A 22,000-nucleotide genomic window follows, 5' to 3' on the forward strand; every position below is an offset into this window, starting at 1 on the left:
CAAGCTGCACCTATCGGGCAATATGGGTTAATTGCAAGTAATATGTCTGTCAGTGAGTTTGCCTCTGATATGCATACACACTGTATAATTAATCAGGTGTTTGATTGGCCTGCGAGCGCGCGTGTGAGCGCATGGCGCGCGCGTAAATCACAGAGATGCGGAGAATGCTGAGAGAATGTTTCTTTAAGACCCATTACCTTCCAATCCGACAGAGGGGGAGTCTGTGGTAAGGTGGCGTATCGTCTCTCTCCGCGTCTCCCCCCCCCCTCCCCCCCCCCTCCTCGCCGTTTACATGTGGAAAAAGAGAGACAGAAGAAGAAGAAGGAAAAATAACACATACACTAAGTATTACTCCGGTTTCGGATGAGGGGCACGGACACCGAGGCGCGATCCGGCGGTGATGGACCTAAGGAATATTTAACATCAAACATGGACACTACAGGCTCCCCGCGATGACTGTGGTAAGGATGCAACTTCACACCGCCCCATCGCAACCCAGTTTCCATTCAGAGGGGGGGATAACATCCATAGCTTGACGCGGAGGAGAAATATGCACGCACTAATGTAATGATAAATGCATGTGTGTGCGTGCATGTGTGTGATAACAAGTGATTGTGTTGTGAAGGATTGAGGGGGGGTGGTGGTGTGTATGTGTGCATGAGTGTGTGTGTGTGTGTGTGTGTGGATGGAAAGGGAAGGAAGGGGGGGGGGTGCCATTTGAATAGAGGCAAATAGGCTTATATTGGATGGACTATGGAGCGCTCGGTGCCTATGTCAGTGTCAGGCATTGACAGGTGTGTTGGCAGCGCACAGCACGATTTATTTAGGGCGCGCTTGCTCGCTCCCGTTTGCATACAGTTAGGTGAGGTGATAGCTGCTTGAAAGGAAGAGAGAGAGAGGGAGAGATGATAAGATGCCACTGTATATTGGCCTACTATGTGTTGCTTGTAATTAATCATGGCTGTAACTAAGCCCTTTGCCGTTGGGAGCGTTGTAGTCAAACCTCCCAGCTCGCCTCAGCGCTGTCACAGGGCCTATGGAGTTGCTTATAATTCTATAATGTCTGAAGAAGGCAGGCCCATTACTGAAAATGTGCGATGTGCATTTTTGGCCCATCCTCCTGACGTGATGCTTTCCACAGTCCTCCTGTTTGCTTTGATGCATTTGAACACACGAAGGGCCAATTTAGAGATCCCCTCCGATACACTGCTTTTTTTTTTCTTTTTTTTTTACTATAAGAATGTAGATCCGCGCGTGCGTGCCCGTGCGCGCCCGTGCGCCTATCATCGAATGGTCTTTCCTCCATACATCCAGAGAAATGGAGGTAGCCACAGACCTGTCATCTGGAGAGCCCCCGTCATTTCCCCCCCATTAGCCCAGTATGCAGTGTGGATGCCAGCGCAAATATAAGCGCGTTTGCCCGGATCCCGGCGCTTTCATTCCCCTCTACCCAGCTGCCGACAATCACTTATCGATTCCAATGATGCGTTTCTTGGCCAGGGGGTACTGTTTCATGGTATTATAGGAAGGGAGGAGGAGGAAGGCGTTCATTATTACTCGCTATATGCTCTGCCTTTTATTGAAATGCAAAGTATGCACCAGGCGTGCGCGCAATCCGTCGCTGGGAAGGTGGTTTAACATGTAACAGGATGTTAAAAAAAAACCCCGATCCCTTCTTTCTTTAGTTCTGATTGTCTGTGGGAGCCTGCAAACCCCTCTCCCCGCCCCAGTGTCTGGTGGAGGAGAGCTGTTTTTACTGCTCTCTCTCTCTCTCTCTCTCTCACACACACACACACACACAAGGCTGTGGCATTTGCCCATTTTTCGGTGGCAGGGAATATTTAGTAACATGATACACAGCCTAATTGGGGGGGCCTTGTCCTAATTGGTCATGTAGCAACCAGATACTGGAAAGCCAAGTCTGTCCACTCCAGGGTGAAGGCGGCTACAGGCAGGATTCAGTGTGGCTGTGTATGATGGTGGTGATGATGATGATGATGATGATGTGGGCAATCATAATATGAAAACACCCACATGTGCACAGAGGCGGACACTAAAACACATACTCCATCGATTTCAGTGTGGTGACACTGTGACATGAGTTCAGCCTTTACACCAGTGAATCTCATGCAGCTGCACATTATTGATACATGTCATTGTTTGCATGCTTATGTCACTTATTTCTATTGCAGCAGCTATTCATAGATAGAAAACTGGCCTCAGTAGTGCTCGTAAAGCTGAATGTTTTAGCATGATAACTAGTCTACAGTGTCATTTTGATGCACCAGACATGTAGTGCGCTCTCTTGTTTTCTAGCTGTCTCTCTCCCTTCCACACACACTCATAAACACACAGGTCCTGAAGCCCTGTGACCTCACAGCTGACGCTTGAGTCAAAACTGCAGGCTGCACAGTTATGTTTTGCCTGTACTGACTCCAGCGATGAATCCTTTTTGTTTTCTCCAGCATGGATTCATCATATCACACAGGATAAATACACCAAACTGTTACTGTACAATATATATATACAATAGTCCGCAGTAATTCCATTAGCCTGTTTTCTGTTGCCCCTGCTGAGCTAATGAAAAGCTGCTGCTGGTAATGACGATGAGTAATTATCCCAAGATAAGTTTTTCTTACAGGCCGCCCTGTGCTTTAGCAAGAGTATTTCAGGTGTTTCGAGGTCCTGAACTAACTCAAATGGATTTCGGGAGGCTATTTTTGGGTAGTGTGGATCACAGAGCTGTCGTAGTCTTTGGTTTACAAGAGCCCCCAGGAAACAGCCTGAGCAAACATCAGACGCACTTGGCATAGTTTGATCAACTTTTTTCTTTTTTAAAAGACGCAAGTGAGTGACACATTCAGAGTCATCCATTCAGGGCAGTGGCGCCATCACCAAATGAGTCCCTCCTCAAATTAATTCTTTAAATGTAAAAAGTTATGGTCACTGGTAGGCTGGGAAATATGGAGAATATCAAATACAATATTTTTGACCACATACCTCTGTATAGTTATTGCAAAGATATTGTAGGGTTGGCTTTAAAAAATATTACACAATGACTTTTTTTTAGGAATTATCATGAGCAATGTGGATATAATGCCTAAATGGGTTAATAATAGAACAGTGGTAAGTTCAGAAAATGACATCACTTCACTGTAGTTCCACCTTTTAAAACCAGGAAATGACAACACCAAGACAATAGCTAGTCTCATATCATAATATTGATTTAATATCGATATATTGCCCAACCCTAGATCCTGGTGCCCTGGAGCAGGGGGCTAATACCACCCTGATACAGTTGCTGCCCCCTTGGCCAAAATAATTGGATTATGATATTTAAGAGGCTGTGGCCCGCTCATCTTTTAAGCTGGCGCAAACATAGTGGTATCTTCAGAAAGTAGACAATCTAAGGGGGAACTGCCCATTGGTCTGACAGCCCATTGGTCCGACCATATTAAACTCATTGTTCCGAAGTCCGTTCCGAAATCATCATGATGCCCTGTGGTTAAGGTCTGGTTAGGTTTAGGAACAAAAACCACTTGGTTAGGGTCAGGAAAAGATCATGGTGTGGGTTAAAATAAAAAAAAAAAGAAACTGACAAACACATAAGATGTGAGCCTGCTTCGCCTCAAGCTTTTCCCAGCTGACCCAGCTGGTTGCGGCGCACCATCATGGTAGAAATACGCCCGTCGGGAGCCATTCAGCACCGCGGACAGTCAGACTAATGGGATGTTGGACCAATGGGCTGTCGGACCAATGACATGGACCCATCTAAGGAATCAAGTCGGTATCAACCACGTCATGCTAGCCTTTCAGGAAACAGACTAAATAACACTCCAAATAGGGCAACATTTTGGTGAGAGACAAACTGGCACGGCCATTTTCAAAGGAGTCCCTTGAACGATCACCTCAAGATATCTGAATGAAAATGGATTCTATGGGTACCCATGAGTCTTCTCTAAACTTGAGAAGGCTTGTCCCCAGTAAATGTTTTTCTCCTTACCATCAACGTGTTGCTTCAAATTAAAGCTGTATATTGTTTTAAGGAAAAGGACAACCAGCCCATTTGAGGAACAGTTAATCGCCTAACATATATAGATACATCAAACGTTAAAGAGGATTGTTATGGAACTCAAAATGTTAACTTACTGATCTTACTCTATACACATCAGATAATTAGTAATATTAACTGCAAAATAAGAAACCAAAGGATTTCAGTATGTGATTCCTTAACTCTAACATTGGCACAGACAAAGTTTTCAACTAGCATCAACAACATAATCAAATTTCCTTTAATGCAGTTATGGGTTTTGGTTTGGGTGCACCACCCCAAGATTATCAGTGGCCCCATTTGGCCTACCCTTTGAGAATTTCTTGGGGTACCCCTGCCTTGTAAAAGTACATTTTAGCAGGCTATTGCTCAGTTTCATGCTGCATCTGGGTTAAGCTACACCTATGATATTAACCATACCAGGGCCTCACATTTTCAGGTTTACCCCTTTGTTAACGTATTCCAATACAGTGTTATGACGACTTTACTGTATATGCAGCCGTCAGTGTGGCAGAGCAGAATGAAACATTTCCTAAATCTGATTTCATTCTGAACCCTTAAACTGTATTTTAAGGAAATGCAGTCAATGCCAGTTCAGTCGTGCATCAGTGATTATCCATCAGCGGAGCGGGGAAGGAAGGAAGTTGTTTTTTAGTGGGACATACAGTGAAGTTGCCAAGTACTCTAGCCAGCTCACCAGCATGAGGAGCTAATTTAGAGCTGTACCAGGCCTCCAATCACCAGCAAGCAGTCCCCATCTTTGGACCTAGATGTCCATAATAATAATAAGACCACTGGCAAGACTTGTTTTCACTGCTGCTGAGGTCTGTGTGCTAAATATGTTTGATTCACAAAATGGATGATTTTGGTTGGACAAAAGAATTCTTTATTGTGCTGCCCAGTCTCACTGACGTAAAGAAGCCTGCATGGGGCACTAAATCAGTCCAAACCACTTAAAAGTATAAAGGCCAGTACAAGCCCCTGAGTATTGTAGACTAGACAGTGAAGAATATGGTAGGGAAGAAGAGAGGGACATGAGGCGCTATAATAATGCTGATTGCCTGAATCCATACCGTTTTGGCCCACTGTTTGCATCATGAGACAGAGGCTTTAATTTAACCAGTTGGAAAAGGTCATTTAAAATATGCAAACAAGTTACAACAAAGCTGACTGAAGAAAGCTTGATGGAGTGAAATTACATATTTGAATCACAATAACATATTTAGTTTGAATTAATCCATACAATTAAAAAAATCTTGTCATTAAGATTAGCATTTTAACACTTTCATCAGCACTAATTCACACTGATCTCACCAAGACCACAGTGACTGATACCTTAAAGCAACAGTCTGACATTTTGGATTAGGCCTACACATTTTTGCTTTCTTGCCATGTGCTAAATGAGAAGCTTGATACCACGCTCATATCTGTCTGTTGATTATACTGTAACACTATAGCCAGCAGTCAACTCCCACTAATGGCAGTGTCAGCAATCGGAATCGGGCCAGCTAATTTGGCCTGATCCTGGGGCATCATTCATGCTGAGTCTCAGCTGAGTCAGGCAACCGGAAGTGACCCGACTAATTTCATCCGGCATGCAGAGTTTGGGCCGCAGCTAGGCCAGGTCATTTTTGATAATGGCCCGGTGCTGGTAGTGTCAGCAACCCAGATTGAGCCAGCTGATATGGCTCGATTCTGGAGTGTCATCCATTCCAAGTGTCAGCTGCTTTGGGCAACCGGACACGGCCGGCTAATGTCATCCAACATGCCAAGTTCAGGTCGATGCTGGGCCAGGTCATTAAGGCTACTTTGGTTAGTTTAGCTTAGCATAAAAACTGGAAACAGGGGGAAATGGCTAATCTGGCTCTGCCCAAAGTTAACAAAGCTCACCTGCTCAATTAACACTTGTGCAGTACACGATCAAAACATGCCTGTTTGGAACACACTGATTGCTTTGCCTCTGTTGTTGCCTCTCATGGCTTTACTGTACGTTCAGACCAGAAGCTTCCAAAGATGCGAAGTCTCTAGCGGACGCCCAAGAGGCAAAACTGTCAAAAATATTTGTGGCAGCTTTTGTCGCTCTCATCACGTGAATCATTTGAATGTTCGATCGTGCTTGTCAATTTAAAGGAGCTGCAAAGCGGACTACTGGCTTGAAAGCAGAGTAGTTGCTGCTTGCTGTTGTCCAGTCAAAAAGCTCATAGTTGGCCTACAGAAAGTTATGTTTGATCAATGAAAACAGAAAACGTTCGTCATCCCATTCAAACCAAGCAAAGAAGACTTGCATGCTACGTCATAACATTAACCTGCAATTCTCTCCTCTATTACTAACATGACACACTTTAAAACTCACCAGACCAACCAACTACGCCCACGCCGTGGTCCCAAGCCTCATTCTTTTTTTTTTGGTCTCTGTAACCAATCAGCGACACATTATAAAGGACTGAGTGGGCGCGAATGTAAGTAATAAACTTCTCAATATCCACTGTTGGAACAAGTGTGCTGTAGGAACCAAAGTTACATGGCTTGTTCTCTGAGACCCACTTCATCGAAGCACGTCAGCATTTCGATTGGTTGTTGCCGAACCGCGTCAGAGCTCATTACCATAAAGTTAAACGAGTTCTAACTCCCCTCCGGACCCGCTCCGGTTGCTTTGGTTGCCCAAGAAGCGCGACTGATGACCAGGTCGCCCAAGTCACCAGGCTCTCATTAACAATTAATGACTTCAGCCATTTTGGAAGCTGTGGTCACTGTTTTTTGAAACATACAGTTACCGAGAATCTCTCATCCAAAAAACTTAACAATCAACACTGCGCTTTCTTGGGTCCTGGGCAATACACCTGCTATAACATAGATGTGTCCCCTATGATGCTGGAGTATAGCCTATGCATCATTTGTTAACAGCTAGCTATTTGGGACCGGGCTATTTCTAGGAACAAAAGCATTCTTTCTAAAAGTTACACTGCTGTCTAGGGATGGTAATTGGTAAGATGTTATTGGTACCAATGTCATTTTGGATTCTACATTTTGATCCGTTTCTATATCAATTCTTTTATAGATTCCCGATCAATTTTCTGCATGGAAAACAGCAGGCCTGCATTTATTTTCAGCAGTTATTTTCATTTATTGGCACTAATGTTACTATAACAAAGATTATGTACTCTCTGTATCAAATGTACTGCTCGACTGGGAAGCTATAGCACTCATGCGTAGAGTGTCAAATAGCCTACACGACCATCCTGGAATTTAAATCCATGTCTCCTAAAAAGATGTTTCAACATATTGCCGATGTTTCCATCCTTACTTAAAATGATCATTTTACAGACAATATAGCAGCATTGTCATCTCTCTCGCTTCAAATGAAGCAACTCTTTGGACAGTTTCTTTGTCCCCGCCATGACTCCCTCTTGTTGCAAGTTTCCAACAGCATAGATGTTTGAGTTTGACATCATAGTTTAGCAATGTGCAACTATCAGAAAACATGCTGCCATTGATAAAAAGGAGTTGATAAGCTTGGAGACATACAATTCAGATGGATCGGACAATTTCAGACTGGCTCTCAACTGGGAACAGTTCTTGATTCTTATTCCTATTGCTGATGCTAGAAATGTTTGAGTTTGCTACGTCTCCAGTCTCTCTTGTCTCTCTTTCTTGATGTACTGTAGCAAGCAACAGAGAGCGATCTATACCCAGCATGCTGTTTAGCGGTGTAACAGTTACTAGTCAACTTTTGTCAGTAGTGATGCACTACTAATAGATAGACTAGATCTCAAGGGCTTGTAATTGACACTGCACTTCCTTGGGTCCTCAGCAACACACCTGCCAAGTATGAAGTCGATCAAATGAAATGTTGAAAACTGAAGGACAAACATACAAAAGACAGACGGACAGAAAGAGACTCATTCTGTAGTATAAATGGAATTTGTTTAAAAGAATACTTCAACTGCAAAATGACCATTTGTAGCCCATCTCAATTACTCACCGCGTGTTACCTTGAATTCCTTAAGAAAACTTTTTTCTTGCATTTCATGAAGTCATTGGGGGCTACCTTGAATGATAGAAATACTAGGACATTCACAAACTCTCACACAACTCATGTAGTATAATACAAGTCTCAGTTATGCTCAGTACTTCCTAAACACATGCGTTTTCGTGTTCAAACACACGCAAGTGCCTAGGCAGACTACTTGGACGTGCATAAGGCTGTAATGTTTGAGCAAAAATGCATATTATTGGGAAGTACAGGGCATATGACTTGATAAATTATGGTCTTACATTTACATTTTTTTCACAGATTAAACAAACTTAACATAACATGCTAATTAGTAGGCTTCAGAGGTGCCAGTAGGCCAATTTTGTTACCTTTGGACAGAGCCAGGCTAGCTGTTTCCCCTGTTTCCAGTCTTTGTGCTAAGCTAAGCTAACCAGCTGCTAGCTGTAGGCTTATTTTCAACAGACAGACAACAGAGTGGTGTCAATCTTCTTGTGTAACCCTTAGCAAAAAGTGAAGTGTATTTCCCAAAATGTCAAACTATTCCTTGAACACAGAAAATTCAGTGCAGCATTTGTGTTGAACAGTTTCATTCTTGTCTCCTCAAGACATTTCTCAAGTTGCATGACTCAGTGTGTATGCTACTCAGATACATCATTCATTTCATTCACTGTAACCCGAGATTCTAAAGTCTCCCAGCTGATGTAAAGCAGAGATCCAGAATTCATAATTCATTGGAGTTGTCATCACATTATTATGCACTAAGTCAACATATTCTTTATTTTGTCAGAAATGCTAATTGAAAACCATCAGTTGGGATTATTGTCACATTTCCATAGACTTGCATTAGTGTGTGTTGTTGTCTCAAACTACCAGCTCACTCTTACAGTGCCCTTTCTCATTTGTTCCATGCACAGTGAAGTTTATTGAGGGGGATCTAATGCAATGCCTGTTCTCTTTTTCAGCTCTCACCCCCGGTGCTGTGAGGAGCTCTGCCTCGTGGACACCATTTAGGAGCATCGGCCCTCTTTTATCCCTTCCTTCCCCATAACCCCTTTCCCTTCCTCACCCTCCGCCAATCCCAGCCACCCACAGAACGGCTTCCCCGTAGATACTCCTTCCTCTTGCATAACACAGCAACACATAAGCATTCTGATCATTTACCATGCAGGTTGGGACTTTGAAGGAAGACTAGTGAGCAAAGACATACAGAGTGCTTGATAAAAAATAAATAAATTAAAAAAAACATAAAGGCAATAATCAGAGGAAGATATGCAGACCAAAGGAATGATATTTTTGGAAAACTGAAGATGTAAAGATTTATATTTTGTACATCAAACTTTTAGTATGAGCTCATAAAAACCCAAGGCACGAGGACAAACACTTTGCACGCACAATCCCTCATTTAGTTTTCTTTATTAACTTGACACACACGCCACGGTCTCATGATGATGTGCGAGGTGATGCCCACCATTTCTGAGGATGGGCGGAGTGGGACTGGAGGGGGACCTTCCTCACCTGCCGGGGCAGGAGTCGGAGGCCCTGGAGGTGCGATGGGCGGAGGAGGCTTCAGTGGGAGAGAGGCCAGGGGCGGAGGAGACGAAGGAGGCAGCACAGGGAACCTGGAGTCGTTAATGGTCAACATGCTGACGGAGAGGGAGAGGCTCCTGGAGAACCTGAGGGAGACACAGGACAGTCTGGGCACGGCTCAGCTCCGCCTCCGTGAGCTGGGCCATGAAAAGGAGTCACTTCAGAGGCAGCTATCCATCGCTCTGCCACAGGTACAACTGTGTGTGTGTAAGTGTGTATGTACAATCTTTGCATATGTGGAGGGATCTGTCTAGTTTGGAAGTGGAAGTTTGGGCTGATAGAAGTGTGCTACGTTGAACACTCCTCCTTGTGAGGTAACGTTGTTTATCCTCTGCGCTATCAGTGTCTAGTTATGTACGACTGCGTTTTTCTAAGTGTGTGTCACTGTGAAGCAAGCTCATGAGACAGTAAGCCTTTGCAGTGACAGTTCATGCAGAGAGACTCTAGAAAGTGGATGTTAAATACTTTGCCCCCTTCTGCATCTTCAGAGTTTTCCTCACTAATGTTGTTCTTACTAATGCAGAGGGTTTATGTTCCTATCATCTTCTGGCTGTTTAGTCTAAGTTGCATCCGCAATTTTCTTCTTATTGTGTAATCAGGTTTTATTATGTTTGTTGACCATGTTGTTAGAGGACGATTAATGATGCTGGAAGCTAATATGTTAATGGCTTCAGCTTAACGTGGATGAATACTTGATTTTCTAGGAATTATCTTTAGTTTACTGGGTGAAATTGCTTATTAACAACAACTGGAATGTGAAGATTTTATCATACACAGCTTTTCTTCCTTCGCTGGGACACTGGGACATCATCTTTACAGTATAAATAGTTTGCTGTTGCATTTTACTGTCTTATCAGCACTATATGTGAGGTTTCTTTATGTTTCCGCCACCAAATGATCCATGGGGTTAGTGGATAATGGTTAAAATAAAGAAGATTTTCATCTTAAAAAAAAAATACGTTTGTTTCATTAACTTGTTTTAGTCAGTTAAGATGAAAATCCAAAACATTTTTGACATTTTTATGTGGGATGGAATTAAAATAAACAAGTTAAGTAACTAAAATTGAATAGTTTGACTACTAAATGTCAACACACCTTTTGGATAAATATTAAGTTGATTCAACTTTTTCTGCCATTCCTTTTTTAAGTTAAGTACTAAACTAATTAAGTTCGTCAGATTATAAAATATACATAGGATTGACTCAATGAATTGGAACTACTTAAAAAGATGCATGCAGATTGTTACCTTAATTTTTTTAAGTTGAACCAGTGGATTATTTTTTATAGAGTAAAATGTTTCAGCACACATTAACCAAGTCAATCAGATTTCTCGTGCACGTTGTGCTTTGTGATAAATGTCGTCTCGGACTCAACTAATCCCATATTAATCCAGTAACAAGAGATAATGTCACTGTCATTATTTTAAGGCAAGAAGATGTTTTTATTAAGTTTTTAATTCTAATTTCGATGTTAAGATGTGAAAGGAGACAGAAAAGTAACTTGCAGTAAACCTGGAGCATATTAAGTCACCAGAACTGCTCTCATTGTTGTCAGCACATATGATTTCCACTTACTGTTTGCCTATTACAAGAATGATTATCATAAAAAAAACTATAATCTAGTACAATACAATTTAGTATATTGCTCTCTCATTTCTCCTAAAGCAGTTAGAACACATTACAGGATAATGACAAAACAAGACCCAAAATAACATCTTTCTTTATGTAGATTATGTGATAGTAAACTGAATATCTTTGTGTTTTTAGACTGTTGATACAACAAAACAAGTAGTCTGAAGCTGTCAAATTAGGCTTTAAGAAATTGCAATAGGTATCATTGACTCATTTTTGACATTTGATTGACTAATCATCAATTGCAGACCAAACATTTCAGACCTCCCTGGAGGTATTTCAACAAACATTTACTTCATGATGTGAGCATTTGTTAAAGTGGAAACAGATAACTTTTCAGCTCCCCCCTCACACTGCATGACACACTTAAGATAAAATGTGGAACATGCAAACTTTAGGCGCTCCTCATATTGATCAGAAAGAGCCACATTCTTATAAAAACACCCACAGAAAGCAAATGAAATTCTTCCTTATTCACATTTTTTATTGCCATATACTGTATATACAGTCAGGTCCATAATTATTTGGACAATGATACAGTTGTCGTCATTTTGGCTCTGTACACCACCACAATGGGTTTTAAATGAAACAATGAATACCTGCTTAAAGTGCAGACTCTCAGCTTTCATTTAAGGCCTTTTTCAAAAATGTAGTATGAACCGTGTAGGAATGACAACCATTTCTTCACACAGTCCCCCGACTTTAAGGGCTCATAAGTATTTGGACAAACTAACATAATCATCAATTAAACAGTCAGTTTTAATACTTGGTTGCAAATCCTTTACAGTCAATGCCTGAAGTGTTGGACACATAGGCATCACCAGATGCTGGGTTTCTTCCCTGGTGATGCTCTGCCAGCCCTTTACTGCAGCCGTCTGCACTTCCTGCTTGTGTTTTGGGTGTTTTGCCCTCAGTTTTGGCTTCAGCAAGAGAATCGCATGCTCAGTTGGATTCAGGTCAGATGATATGACTTGGCCGTTGCAGAACATTCCACTTCTTTGCCTTAAAAATGTCTTTGGTTGCTTTTGCAATATGCTTCAGGTCATTGTCCATCTGCACTGTGAAGCATTGTCCAATGAGTTTTGAAGCATTTGGTTGAATCTGAGCAGATAATGGTGCCCCAAATACTTCAGCTTTCATCCTGCTGCTCTTGTAAGCAAGACAAGACTTCACTAGAATAAATACAGAGGGTTTATCACAAGATGCAAACCGTTGGTTAGCCTTAAAAATGGAAGGCCAGATTAGAGTTTGTCAAAAACCATCTAAAAAGCCTGTACAGTTGTGGAACAGCATACTATGGACAGATAAAACAAAGATCAACTACCAGAATGATGGGAAGACAAGAGAAGGAAGAAGGGAAGGAACTGCTCATGATCCAAAGCACACCACCTCATCAGTGAAGCACGGTGGAGGTACTGTTATGTCATGGCCATGTATGGCTGCCAGTGGAACTGGTTCTCTTGTATTTATTGATGATGTGACTGCTGACAAGAGCAGCAGGATGAAAGCTAAAGTGTTTGGGGCACCATTATCTGCTCAGATTCAACCAAATGCTTCAAAACTCATTGGACAATGCTTCACAGTGCAGTTGGACATTGACCTGAAGCATATTGCAAAAGCAACCAAAGACATTTTTAAGGCAAAGAAGTGGAATGTTCTGCAACGGCCAAGTCATATCATCTGACCTGAATCCAACTGAGCATGCGTTTCTCTTGCTGAAGCCAAAACTGAGGGCAAAACACCCAAAACACAAGCAGGAAGTGCAGACGGCTGCAGTAAAGGGCTGGCAGAGCATCACCAGGGAAGAAACCCAGCATCTGATGATGCCTATGTGTCCAACACTTGAGGCAGTCATTGACTGTAAAGGATTTGCAACCAAGTATTAAAACTGACTGTTTAATTGATGATTATGTTAGTTTGTCCAAATACTTATGAGCCCTTAAAGTCGGGGGACTGTGTGAAGAAATGGTTGTAATTCCTACACGGTTCATACTACATTTTTGAAAAAAGCCTTAAATGAAAGCTGAGAGTCTGCACTTTAAGCAGGTATTCAGTGTTTCATTTAAAACCCATTGTGGTGGTGTACAGAGCCAAAATGACGACAACTGTATCATTGTCCAAATAATTATGGACCTGACTGTATGTCTGTATGAATAAGTGTGCCATGAGATGTTACTTGATAAAATAATCAAAAGGCATTGCAGAGGTGAATTTTATGTGTGGGGATTTTTCTTTGTTTACAATGAACAAACAATACAAACACTAAGGAGATGATATTAACTTCTTTATTCAACGTTCCTTTTTTGCACAGGCAGTTAAGTGATATCCCCACAGTTTTGGCCTTGACTGGTTTTGAAATAAAATCCTGAGTCCTCTTTGTCTGAGACAAAGACGAGACCGAGACCTTCGAAAAAAAATATTGTGAGACCATGACCAGTGTTGATTGCTGCAACCCTGCCGTTTTCCTCGGAGCCTAGCAACTACCTACAGTTACTTTAGCCCCTTTTACACTGCCAGATTTTTGGCGAATGTTGGGCCGAAATGGCTAATGGTTGTTCCACCATTAGCCAATTCCACTAGGGATAGTGACTGCAAAGAACTTACATTAATACTCTGTGGTACCAAAAGCTCCTGGGGAAAACCAAAACGCTATGCACTTCCTCTTTTGGTTGCGCGTTGGTTGACGAACTTTCTTTTTACCGTAAATCGAGTCTTCTTTTTCTCAGGTGATCGTATCCAGTGGGAAAACAGAATTGCATAGTGAAAACATGGCTTACAGGGAACCAATCTAAATGTGACATTATTCTGGTTCCCAACTGGTCCAGCCACAGGGTCCAGTTTTGTCCTGAGTCATCACTTCAAGGTCCTACAGTTAAATACATTCAGCGTCATACTTGCTTTTGGCCACATTGTTGAGCTAGTTTGCCATCTCTGTTAAGTAGCTGTCCGTTAGTCACTCACTCCACAGCAGAAAACAGCACTTCAAAATAAAAGCTCTGTGCTGGTCATTTGCGGCCCGTTCAGAATGGGCCCACAACCCAGTTTTGGACCGCAACCCGCCGGTTTGGAACCACTCGTATAGCCATTACATTGCTATTTCCACTTTAAAGGGCTATATTGCTGAATTGCATTTAAATGTAAAAGTTTTTGTGATATTTTGTACAAAGCTTTTATTAATTTGTCGCCAACACTCCAGTCAAAAGCATTTCAAATTGATATTTCCCCTTTATACAACTCTGTTTCCTTGTACATCACAGAGCAGTGCTGCAAATTCATTTAAATGAATGGAGGCCTAATAGAGATAGAGTGAGATGAATAAAAAACGAAACAATAAGGGGACAAGGGAAGCCAACTGAGAAGCTGACCCCTATCCAAACAAGAAACAATCCCATAAGGCCAAGAGCCAATGGACCCACTGCGTCACCATCTGTATAGATCTCTCTCTGGCTCTGTCTCTCTTCCCTCCTCCACGCAAACACAAACCAATTTCATGTGTCTACTGTCAACTGTTTTTGAATCATAAAGCAGGTAATCCTGACTGCATGTCATTGTCATTCTCGTAAACAGCAATTGCCTCTAAGATGAAGGCTTTGATGGTGTTTTATGGAGACATAAAGAAATCACTGACCGTGTTTTCTTTAAGAAAATCATGTAAGACACGCTCTCCTGTTTGCACCAAGCGTTATGCAGGAGTTGCAAATGTATTCCCAGTGGTGTTGTGAATGGCATATCGATGCTGTGTTTTTGGGGGTCTCTCTTGTGCATTCCAGTGCAGAGCCATTGTGTAACAGTGTGATGTAATCCATCCATGAATGCGAGTTCACAGAGGAGGACGAGCAAGAGAGAGTGGTGGTGGAAACTGTGTCAGTGATTTACATGATTGTTATGTAGGTTTACAACATGTATGTCTCCCTGCGTTCCTGGTCTCAGGTGTTCCACACAGTGTGTTTCTGGAGGGCTTCCATCATGTATATTTTTAGTGCAATGTGTTCATTTGTATGTGCTGAGCGCAGCCAACTCCATTTAATTTTCAGAGTCACTAGATTTATCTGGCCTGAATTATTATTTGTCCCTTTAAACTCTCGTCGCAGCTCGAGCGGCTGAGCAGAGAGAGCACTTTCGTTGAACCATTAAAACCATACATTTAAACAGTTTGTTTTCCTTGCCCCTGAACGCAGCTTGTGTGTTCCACAGGAGTTTGCTGTGTTGACTAAAGAGCTGAACGTTTGCCGGGAGCAGCTTCTGGAGAGGGAGGAGGAGATTGCCGAGCTCAAGGCGGAGAGAAACAACACACGTGTAAGATGTTTAGCGGCCATTTTGCTTATTAGCACTGTAACAGCCTCTGTGTTATCTTCCTCACCCATTGTGGTTGTGTGGGTGTGACACTGTTTCATTTGCTTCTGGGTTGGTTTTTTTTCCTCCTTGTCTTCCTCTTTCTCCTCCACATTTTCTCTTTGTGACTCCTTTTTGTGTCCATATCTACTTTCCTTATCTCTCCCACTCACTCCTTGTCCCTTTCTGCTACCCGGTGCTCTTCTCTTCACCCAATTTCATCTCATTGTCACTTCTTAAAACCCTTCACTCTTCTGTATCTTCTTGAGCCTTCCCTGTCTCTCTCCCTTTTCTCACCTCACTCTCTCTGTTTCTGCCTCTTATTCTCTTTCCCTCCTCATCCTATGTGTCCCCGTCCTTCAAACTCTCTCTCTTACCTCTCTCTGTTCACCTCATGCATTCTCCTGCCACCTTCCTGTCTCCTGCCCCCTCAATCCATTCACTCCTGTAGTTGTTGCTGGAACACCTGGAGTGTCTGGTGTCTCGCCATGAGCGCAGTCTGAGGATGACGGTGGTGAAAAGACAAGCCCAGTCCCCGGCGGGGGTCTCCAGTGAGGTGGAAGTCCTCAAGGCCCTCAAGTCTCTGTTTGAGCACCACAAGGCTCTGGATGAGAAGGTGCGTCAAACTGTAGTGTTTTGCATTGTAGATCTGGGCCTGCAAAGTGGTTACTATCAATAAATGTTATGACTACTTGTATGCGAAAGGGGTCGCATGTGGTCATAAACCCTTTCTTAGCTGCAAGCTGGTGAACAAAGTGAAGCATTCAACAGTAAAAACACCAGATATTTCCCTCTGGAGTTGGTAGAGACCAAAATAGAGCCAATAGAGTTAGTACTGGACTTAGATTCATCAGGTGACCAGAAACACAATTTTGACTTAATACTAATGTTGCTCTGCATTTGCTAGATGTGTGAACAGGCTGTTTGCTAACATATTAGCTATGTTAGCTTAAAAGGTGATACCTTATTTCAATATTGTGTTATGTGTCTTTTGTTGTTTCTGCTGCCCCCAAGTGGCCAAAAACTGTCACTGCAGATTAAATAATAAAAGCCATTATTAAATGTCTTTTAACTTAGAAATACTCTTAAATTTAAGAAAGCTCGAAACATCTCTTAAGTTCGTAGCCTGTTAGCATAGGCCATTAGCATTGATAGAACCTGCATTTGTTTATTTAGCCTACTCAAATACTACAGTTTCAACATACTTGTAGCCTACTTTGCTCACGTCACTGACTTAATGCTACTTTATACTTACACTCCATTAATTTTAGAGTAAAATAGTGTACTTTTTACTCCAATACATATATTTTAAACTTGTTACTAGCAATGATATGCTGATATTGATAAGATACACTTTTATCGATTCCCAGAATGTACATTTGGCTGATGCAGTTCTATAGTACAAATCTATCCAGCAGTTTATGGAGTATCTTAAACTGACTCCACACTGAAAAACTACAACATTAAAATGTCACATAGAAACACTTGTGAGTAAAAGACGCCATTTTGCATGATGAGTACTTAAACTTTAAAGAACATTTTGCAGATAATATTTATGTTCTTTTTACTCAAGTAACTTTTTTATGTTGGGACTTTCACTTGTAATGAGTATTTTTAGACCATGGTATGTATATAGTATAGTGCAGTACTTAATCCACCGCTACCTTTAGGATCTTAGATGGCTGCAGTGCAGACTTGGACATGCACTTTTTTTGCACATGTTTTGGATTGAATGTAGGTTGTGACAGTAAGTGACAGTGATATGACATTTTTAGAATTTTTAGGATAATTTTAGCTCACAAGATGCCGTTGTTGCTTTCTCCTAAAGGCTAAATCCTTGCTATTGCTGCTCTGAGCATTCATATAGATCAAGTGCTGCTCTAAAGGGTTAGCTGCAAGTAGGAGTTACTCAATAAATTATTGTTCATTCTTACTGAAGATGTAGGCACTTTAAAAAATTCCTAGAAGAACACAGACACCCGTGATTAAATTCTACCAGCCTCATCGTCAGGGTGATCGTAACAGAAATGCTGGTGTGGGATCAACTGTGTGGCAGTGTAGGGCACAGAAATACCTCATGCACACAGTGTTATGGTCTCCTATGAAGTGTTTGATTGGCTCTGTCACCTTGTAATTTATCAGGGAGGTCAAGAAGATGTAGATGGGTAACTGCATATCTAATTATGATCTGTAAACGCCATGATGGTCAATCATTGTTCTACCACACAGGTGCGAGAGAGACTGCGTGTGGCCCTTGAGAGGGTGTCCATGTTAGAGGACCAACTTGCCGCATCTTCTCAAGAGGTAAAGCCCAGTGCGACTGATTTTCGGTTTCTCAAGGATGCGTTTGCTTTATTTGAAGAAATAACATTCATTTGTATCGTGTCTTTGCCTATTTTGTCTCCCCTTTTCCAGGTAATCTCTTTAAGAGACCAAATTAAAAGACGTCAACAAGGGGTGGACGGCGGGAAAGATGTAAGGGAGGGTTTTATGCATGTTGGTTCCAGTTGTTTTTGTGTATGTGTTAGCGTCCAGAGAGTCAGTAGAAAAGTAGATGTATGGGTACCATGGTGTGTCAGTGTGATTTTTACCTCATCCACAAGTCATTTATTTTTGCCATAACCTTGACTGATTCTAACTGCTTATTTTTCATCATCACTCTCATTTATTGTCATCATTCCAGCGACTACCCAATGGTCCTTCCACTGGTCTGGAGGATAGCGAGCTGGAGAGACAGCGAGAAGGAGAGATAGAGAGGCAGAGAGCTGAACTCTCCCAGCTGAGGGAGAGGCTGGCCCTCATGTGCCGACAGGTGAGTATATGATTCTAGGCTGTTTTCACGCACTCTTTGTACGCATGCCGACAAAAAGTTATGCACCAGAATTTGTATGTAACCCATGTGCTGATGGGAATAAAGATGGATATAGTATAAAGAGCAAAAGTCCATGTAGGGAGGTGGTTTGGCATGGTGGATGGATCAAACAGACAAAGGACTTTAACCCAGGAGACCAGTGAGTCTGTCCTAAAGCTAACCTGCATTCTATAGCGTTCTTTTCCTAAACCTAACCTACGTAACTTAATGTTAAGTGCGTACTGTGACAAAGCCGACCCATGTTTCTTTTCATAAACCATATCTTCGCAGCTTTACTTACCTAAACCTAACCTACGTAACTTTATGTTTAGTGCGTAACTTTAGGTGAAGAACCAATGTATCAAAGCTATTCGTTGGGCAGTAATTTCGATGATACCATATGAACTGCTGTGTGAGGACACGTTGATGTTTCTGTATATCTGTCATTGTGAAGATTGATATGACATTTGTGTAAAGCAGGGGCATCTTCACTTCTTCAGAGGGATATGTCAGTGTTACAGTGTTTTTTCAAATGTGAAATCTAAGCTGAAATGTTTCAGTTAATACATAGTTATTATATCCGAATGTGGAGTGTAATGAAACACTAACAATAGTGCATTTACTCTGGTTTACTCTGGATTTCTCATGCTTTGCAGTTGAGAAATTGTTTGCAGTATTTGTATATTGACAGGGCTTTAACCTTATCACTTCCATAAATGCTGTTTTTAATCATGTTAGTTTGATGACAACTTTATACCAAGAACACTGAGGTACAGCAAAACAGCTTCACAAATGTACTCGGTGTAAACCATCATGTTTGCTGTGGTGAGAAAATGCAAAAAATTACAAATTGCTATTTTAAGGTTGAGATAGCTACCAGGTTCGCTTTAAGATTAGAGGTGAAGTAAGAGCTGTCTCTTAAAGGAACGGTTGAACAGTGGACGTGAGAGAGATATTTATCTTCTCATGTAAGTCTCGTCAAGAAAGCAAAGAATTGCATTTATCAAAATGTCAAAGTATTATTTTTAATATCGTTCAGATTTTTTTGAAGTGGAGCTGTATGAGGTACTTATCCATAGTCAGTGTATCACCTACAGTAGATGGCAGTCAGCATGCCACCAATTTGGAAAATGTATTTTAGCTACCTAAAAAAAATCAATATCTGTGTAAGTGTATGCTTTATTTAAATTTTTTTACTGCTTTACCTTGTCATCAAACAACCCTTTCTGATGGGGAACTGAAGCTGTTTACATCTATGTGCTCCTCAAAGCCACCAGACTCCATTGACAAAAACAGTAATTTAACCTTGCTGAACACCAGAGTTGCTGGTGTACTGCTGCCTTGATTGTTTAGTTTGTTTTTGTTATGGTGAATCTAAAATGACGCTTTAAAGCACCAAAGTCACACAATAACACAAACAAACTAAATCACTGAGGCAGCGGTAGACCAGCAACTCCATGTTCAGAGAGGTATAATTACTGTTTTTGTCAATTGAGTCTGGCTTTGAGGAGAGCATAGACCAGTTTTACTTCCAGTTTAGTTCCTTTACTGAAAAGGCTGTCCAATGGCAAAGTAAAGCAGTGAAAATATTCTAAATATAGCATACACTTACACCAATATTGATTTTTCTTGGGTGGGCATTTTTGTAGATGGCTAAAATATGCTGGCCCCTTCCACAGCAGAACATTGTTTAGCTTCCATGGCAGTACACCTGCAGGCTTCTACAAACTCTAGGGCATGCCAACCGCCATTTACTGTAGGTAATACACTGACTTTGGATAAGTAACTCATACAACACCACATCAAAAAATCCAAACTATCCCTTTAAGGTCAGGGTTTCTTTATCACTGAGGACTATAGTCAATCAGGGACTTCACTAGTATAGAAATAAAAGTGTATGTGCTCATTAGTAATGTGCATATATTCCATTAATTTAGTTTATATAATGAACACTGGATTTTGTAATAAATTCTTTTAGTATGCTCCAAGCAAGCTATGACACAAGTATTTCCAAGAGTATATCCCCAAAAGGAGGGGATCTATGTACAGTACTGTGCTCTCTATTCCCTCTTGTGGCCAGTTAGACTATTGCACCAGCATCAAATAGCCATAATTCTACTATAGTGTGCAATATGACGCCATTTGAATTTATTCATAGACGCAGTGTGTGTAGCAATGTTTGAAAAAGTCTTGTGTAATAGGCAGAAACTATTTAGGTTAGTGTAAATAACTTACACAATGTTTTACTGCCTTGTTAGAGGATTTTATGAGAAAACTGAGCTGAGGAACATTTCTACTGCGTGTGAGATGCGTCAGACTCTCAGCATGTTACACTTATGTCAGTGACGCTTTCAAGGAGTCTTACACTGACCAGACAGACATTAGTAATGAATCACTTGTCGTGTCTCTTTACACTCGGCGCTGTGGCAGTTAACACTGACTCACATAGGTCCAATCTATGTCATCTTGTGTCCCTTTGTGGTGTCACGTCAGGTTGGGGAAATAGAGGAACAGCTTGCGGCCGCCAGGAGGGAGGTGACGAAGTCGGAGGAGGCCAATCAGAAGCTCCAAAGGGAAGTGAAAGAGGTCTGTAGGGCCAATCTGTCTCTTCCCGGCCAAGACCCTGAGCTCCCTCGATTCCCGGGGCTCTGGGTGTATATTTGAACACAATGGGCATATGTTGGAGAAATACTAATATGCATTCTTTTGGAGGGTAATAAGAGGGAAATTGAGATAAATTTAGCAGTTATTAGGTGGATATTTTGCTTATTGGTGCTACTGTAGATATGGAGGTCTAAAATAAACGCAGGGGAAATTTTAAATAGATGCCTACAGAATTAAATTGCACCATTGACGCAGGCCATCAGCACATTCACAATTTCTCAATAGCTCTGCTCTGCTAGGTATCCATTAGTTATCACACAAGTATATACTAAGAACTGTTATCTCACGTACACGGTGAAAGCCGGCACTGCACACCATTCTTGTTTCATGATACATTTTTGCTTTCTCTAGGCCCTTTGCCAAAGGGAGGACATGGAGGAAAGGATTACAACACTAGAACGCAGGTAATGTTCTCTGTGTTTGAGGGAGCTATTCTTAGTTTTAGTGAGGATTCGCACCTTTTTTTTGTCCCTTTGGAGCTAGAATTTCATACATCAGCTGTAATGAACATAGCAGAAGGACCATATGTTTCACCTGTTGGCTGGAAATGTGTTGCAAAGATGTCCTGACACCTATTTATACAGTCTAAGGTTGTTTTACATAATGACATTTGCATCACATTCTTATTAAGAACGCAGCTGTGAGCGAAAAGCACACAGTTTGGTTGAAGGCTTGAACATAACTGGATGCCCTTCTCCTACAATCAAATAGACAATGTTAGTGTTTAAGGTTCAAAATACTTCAAACATTTGAACTGAGGTAAAAAGTTAGCAGTTTTAATCACATTTTCTGGTGCAAAATATAATGGCCCAAAGGTACTTTTCCCTTACAAGTTTCCCCTAAAAAAAAAAAATTCCAGCCATCTCCAATGTCAACAATGAACCTCTAAA

At 41.5% G+C, this 22,000-nt stretch overlaps 1 protein-coding gene across 5 annotated transcripts in view; it reads left to right on the top strand.

The window, feature by feature from the left end:
- The first annotated feature begins 190 nt into the window (after positions 1 to 190).
- LOC117247306 (liprin-alpha-3-like) overlaps positions 191 to 22,000 on the top strand; it is a 38,927-nt gene continuing 17,117 nt past the window's right edge. For 3 of the 5 annotated variants that reach the window (XM_033611743.2, XM_033611744.2, XM_033611745.2), the window contains exons 1-9: positions 215 to 461; positions 9,008 to 9,823; positions 15,458 to 15,559; positions 16,047 to 16,211; positions 17,825 to 17,899; positions 18,011 to 18,070; positions 18,279 to 18,407; positions 20,940 to 21,032; positions 21,462 to 21,514. In XM_033611743.2, coding sequence (XP_033467634.1) covers positions 9,488 to 9,823; positions 15,458 to 15,559; positions 16,047 to 16,211; positions 17,825 to 17,899; positions 18,011 to 18,070; positions 18,279 to 18,407; positions 20,940 to 21,032; positions 21,462 to 21,514 — 1,013 coding nt within the window. In that variant the 5' untranslated portion in view covers positions 215 to 461; positions 9,008 to 9,487. Of the gene's footprint in view, positions 462 to 9,007; positions 9,824 to 15,457; positions 15,560 to 16,046; positions 16,212 to 17,824; positions 17,900 to 18,010; positions 18,071 to 18,278; positions 18,408 to 20,939; positions 21,033 to 21,461; positions 21,515 to 22,000 lie in introns of all 5 variants that reach the window. The other 2 variants (XM_078163149.1, XM_033611746.2) reach the window with 2 other exon arrangements.

This window comes from Epinephelus lanceolatus, chromosome 21, assembly GCF_041903045.1.
Source record: "Epinephelus lanceolatus isolate andai-2023 chromosome 21, ASM4190304v1, whole genome shotgun sequence".
Lineage (NCBI taxonomy): Eukaryota > Metazoa > Chordata > Actinopteri > Perciformes > Serranidae > Epinephelus > Epinephelus lanceolatus.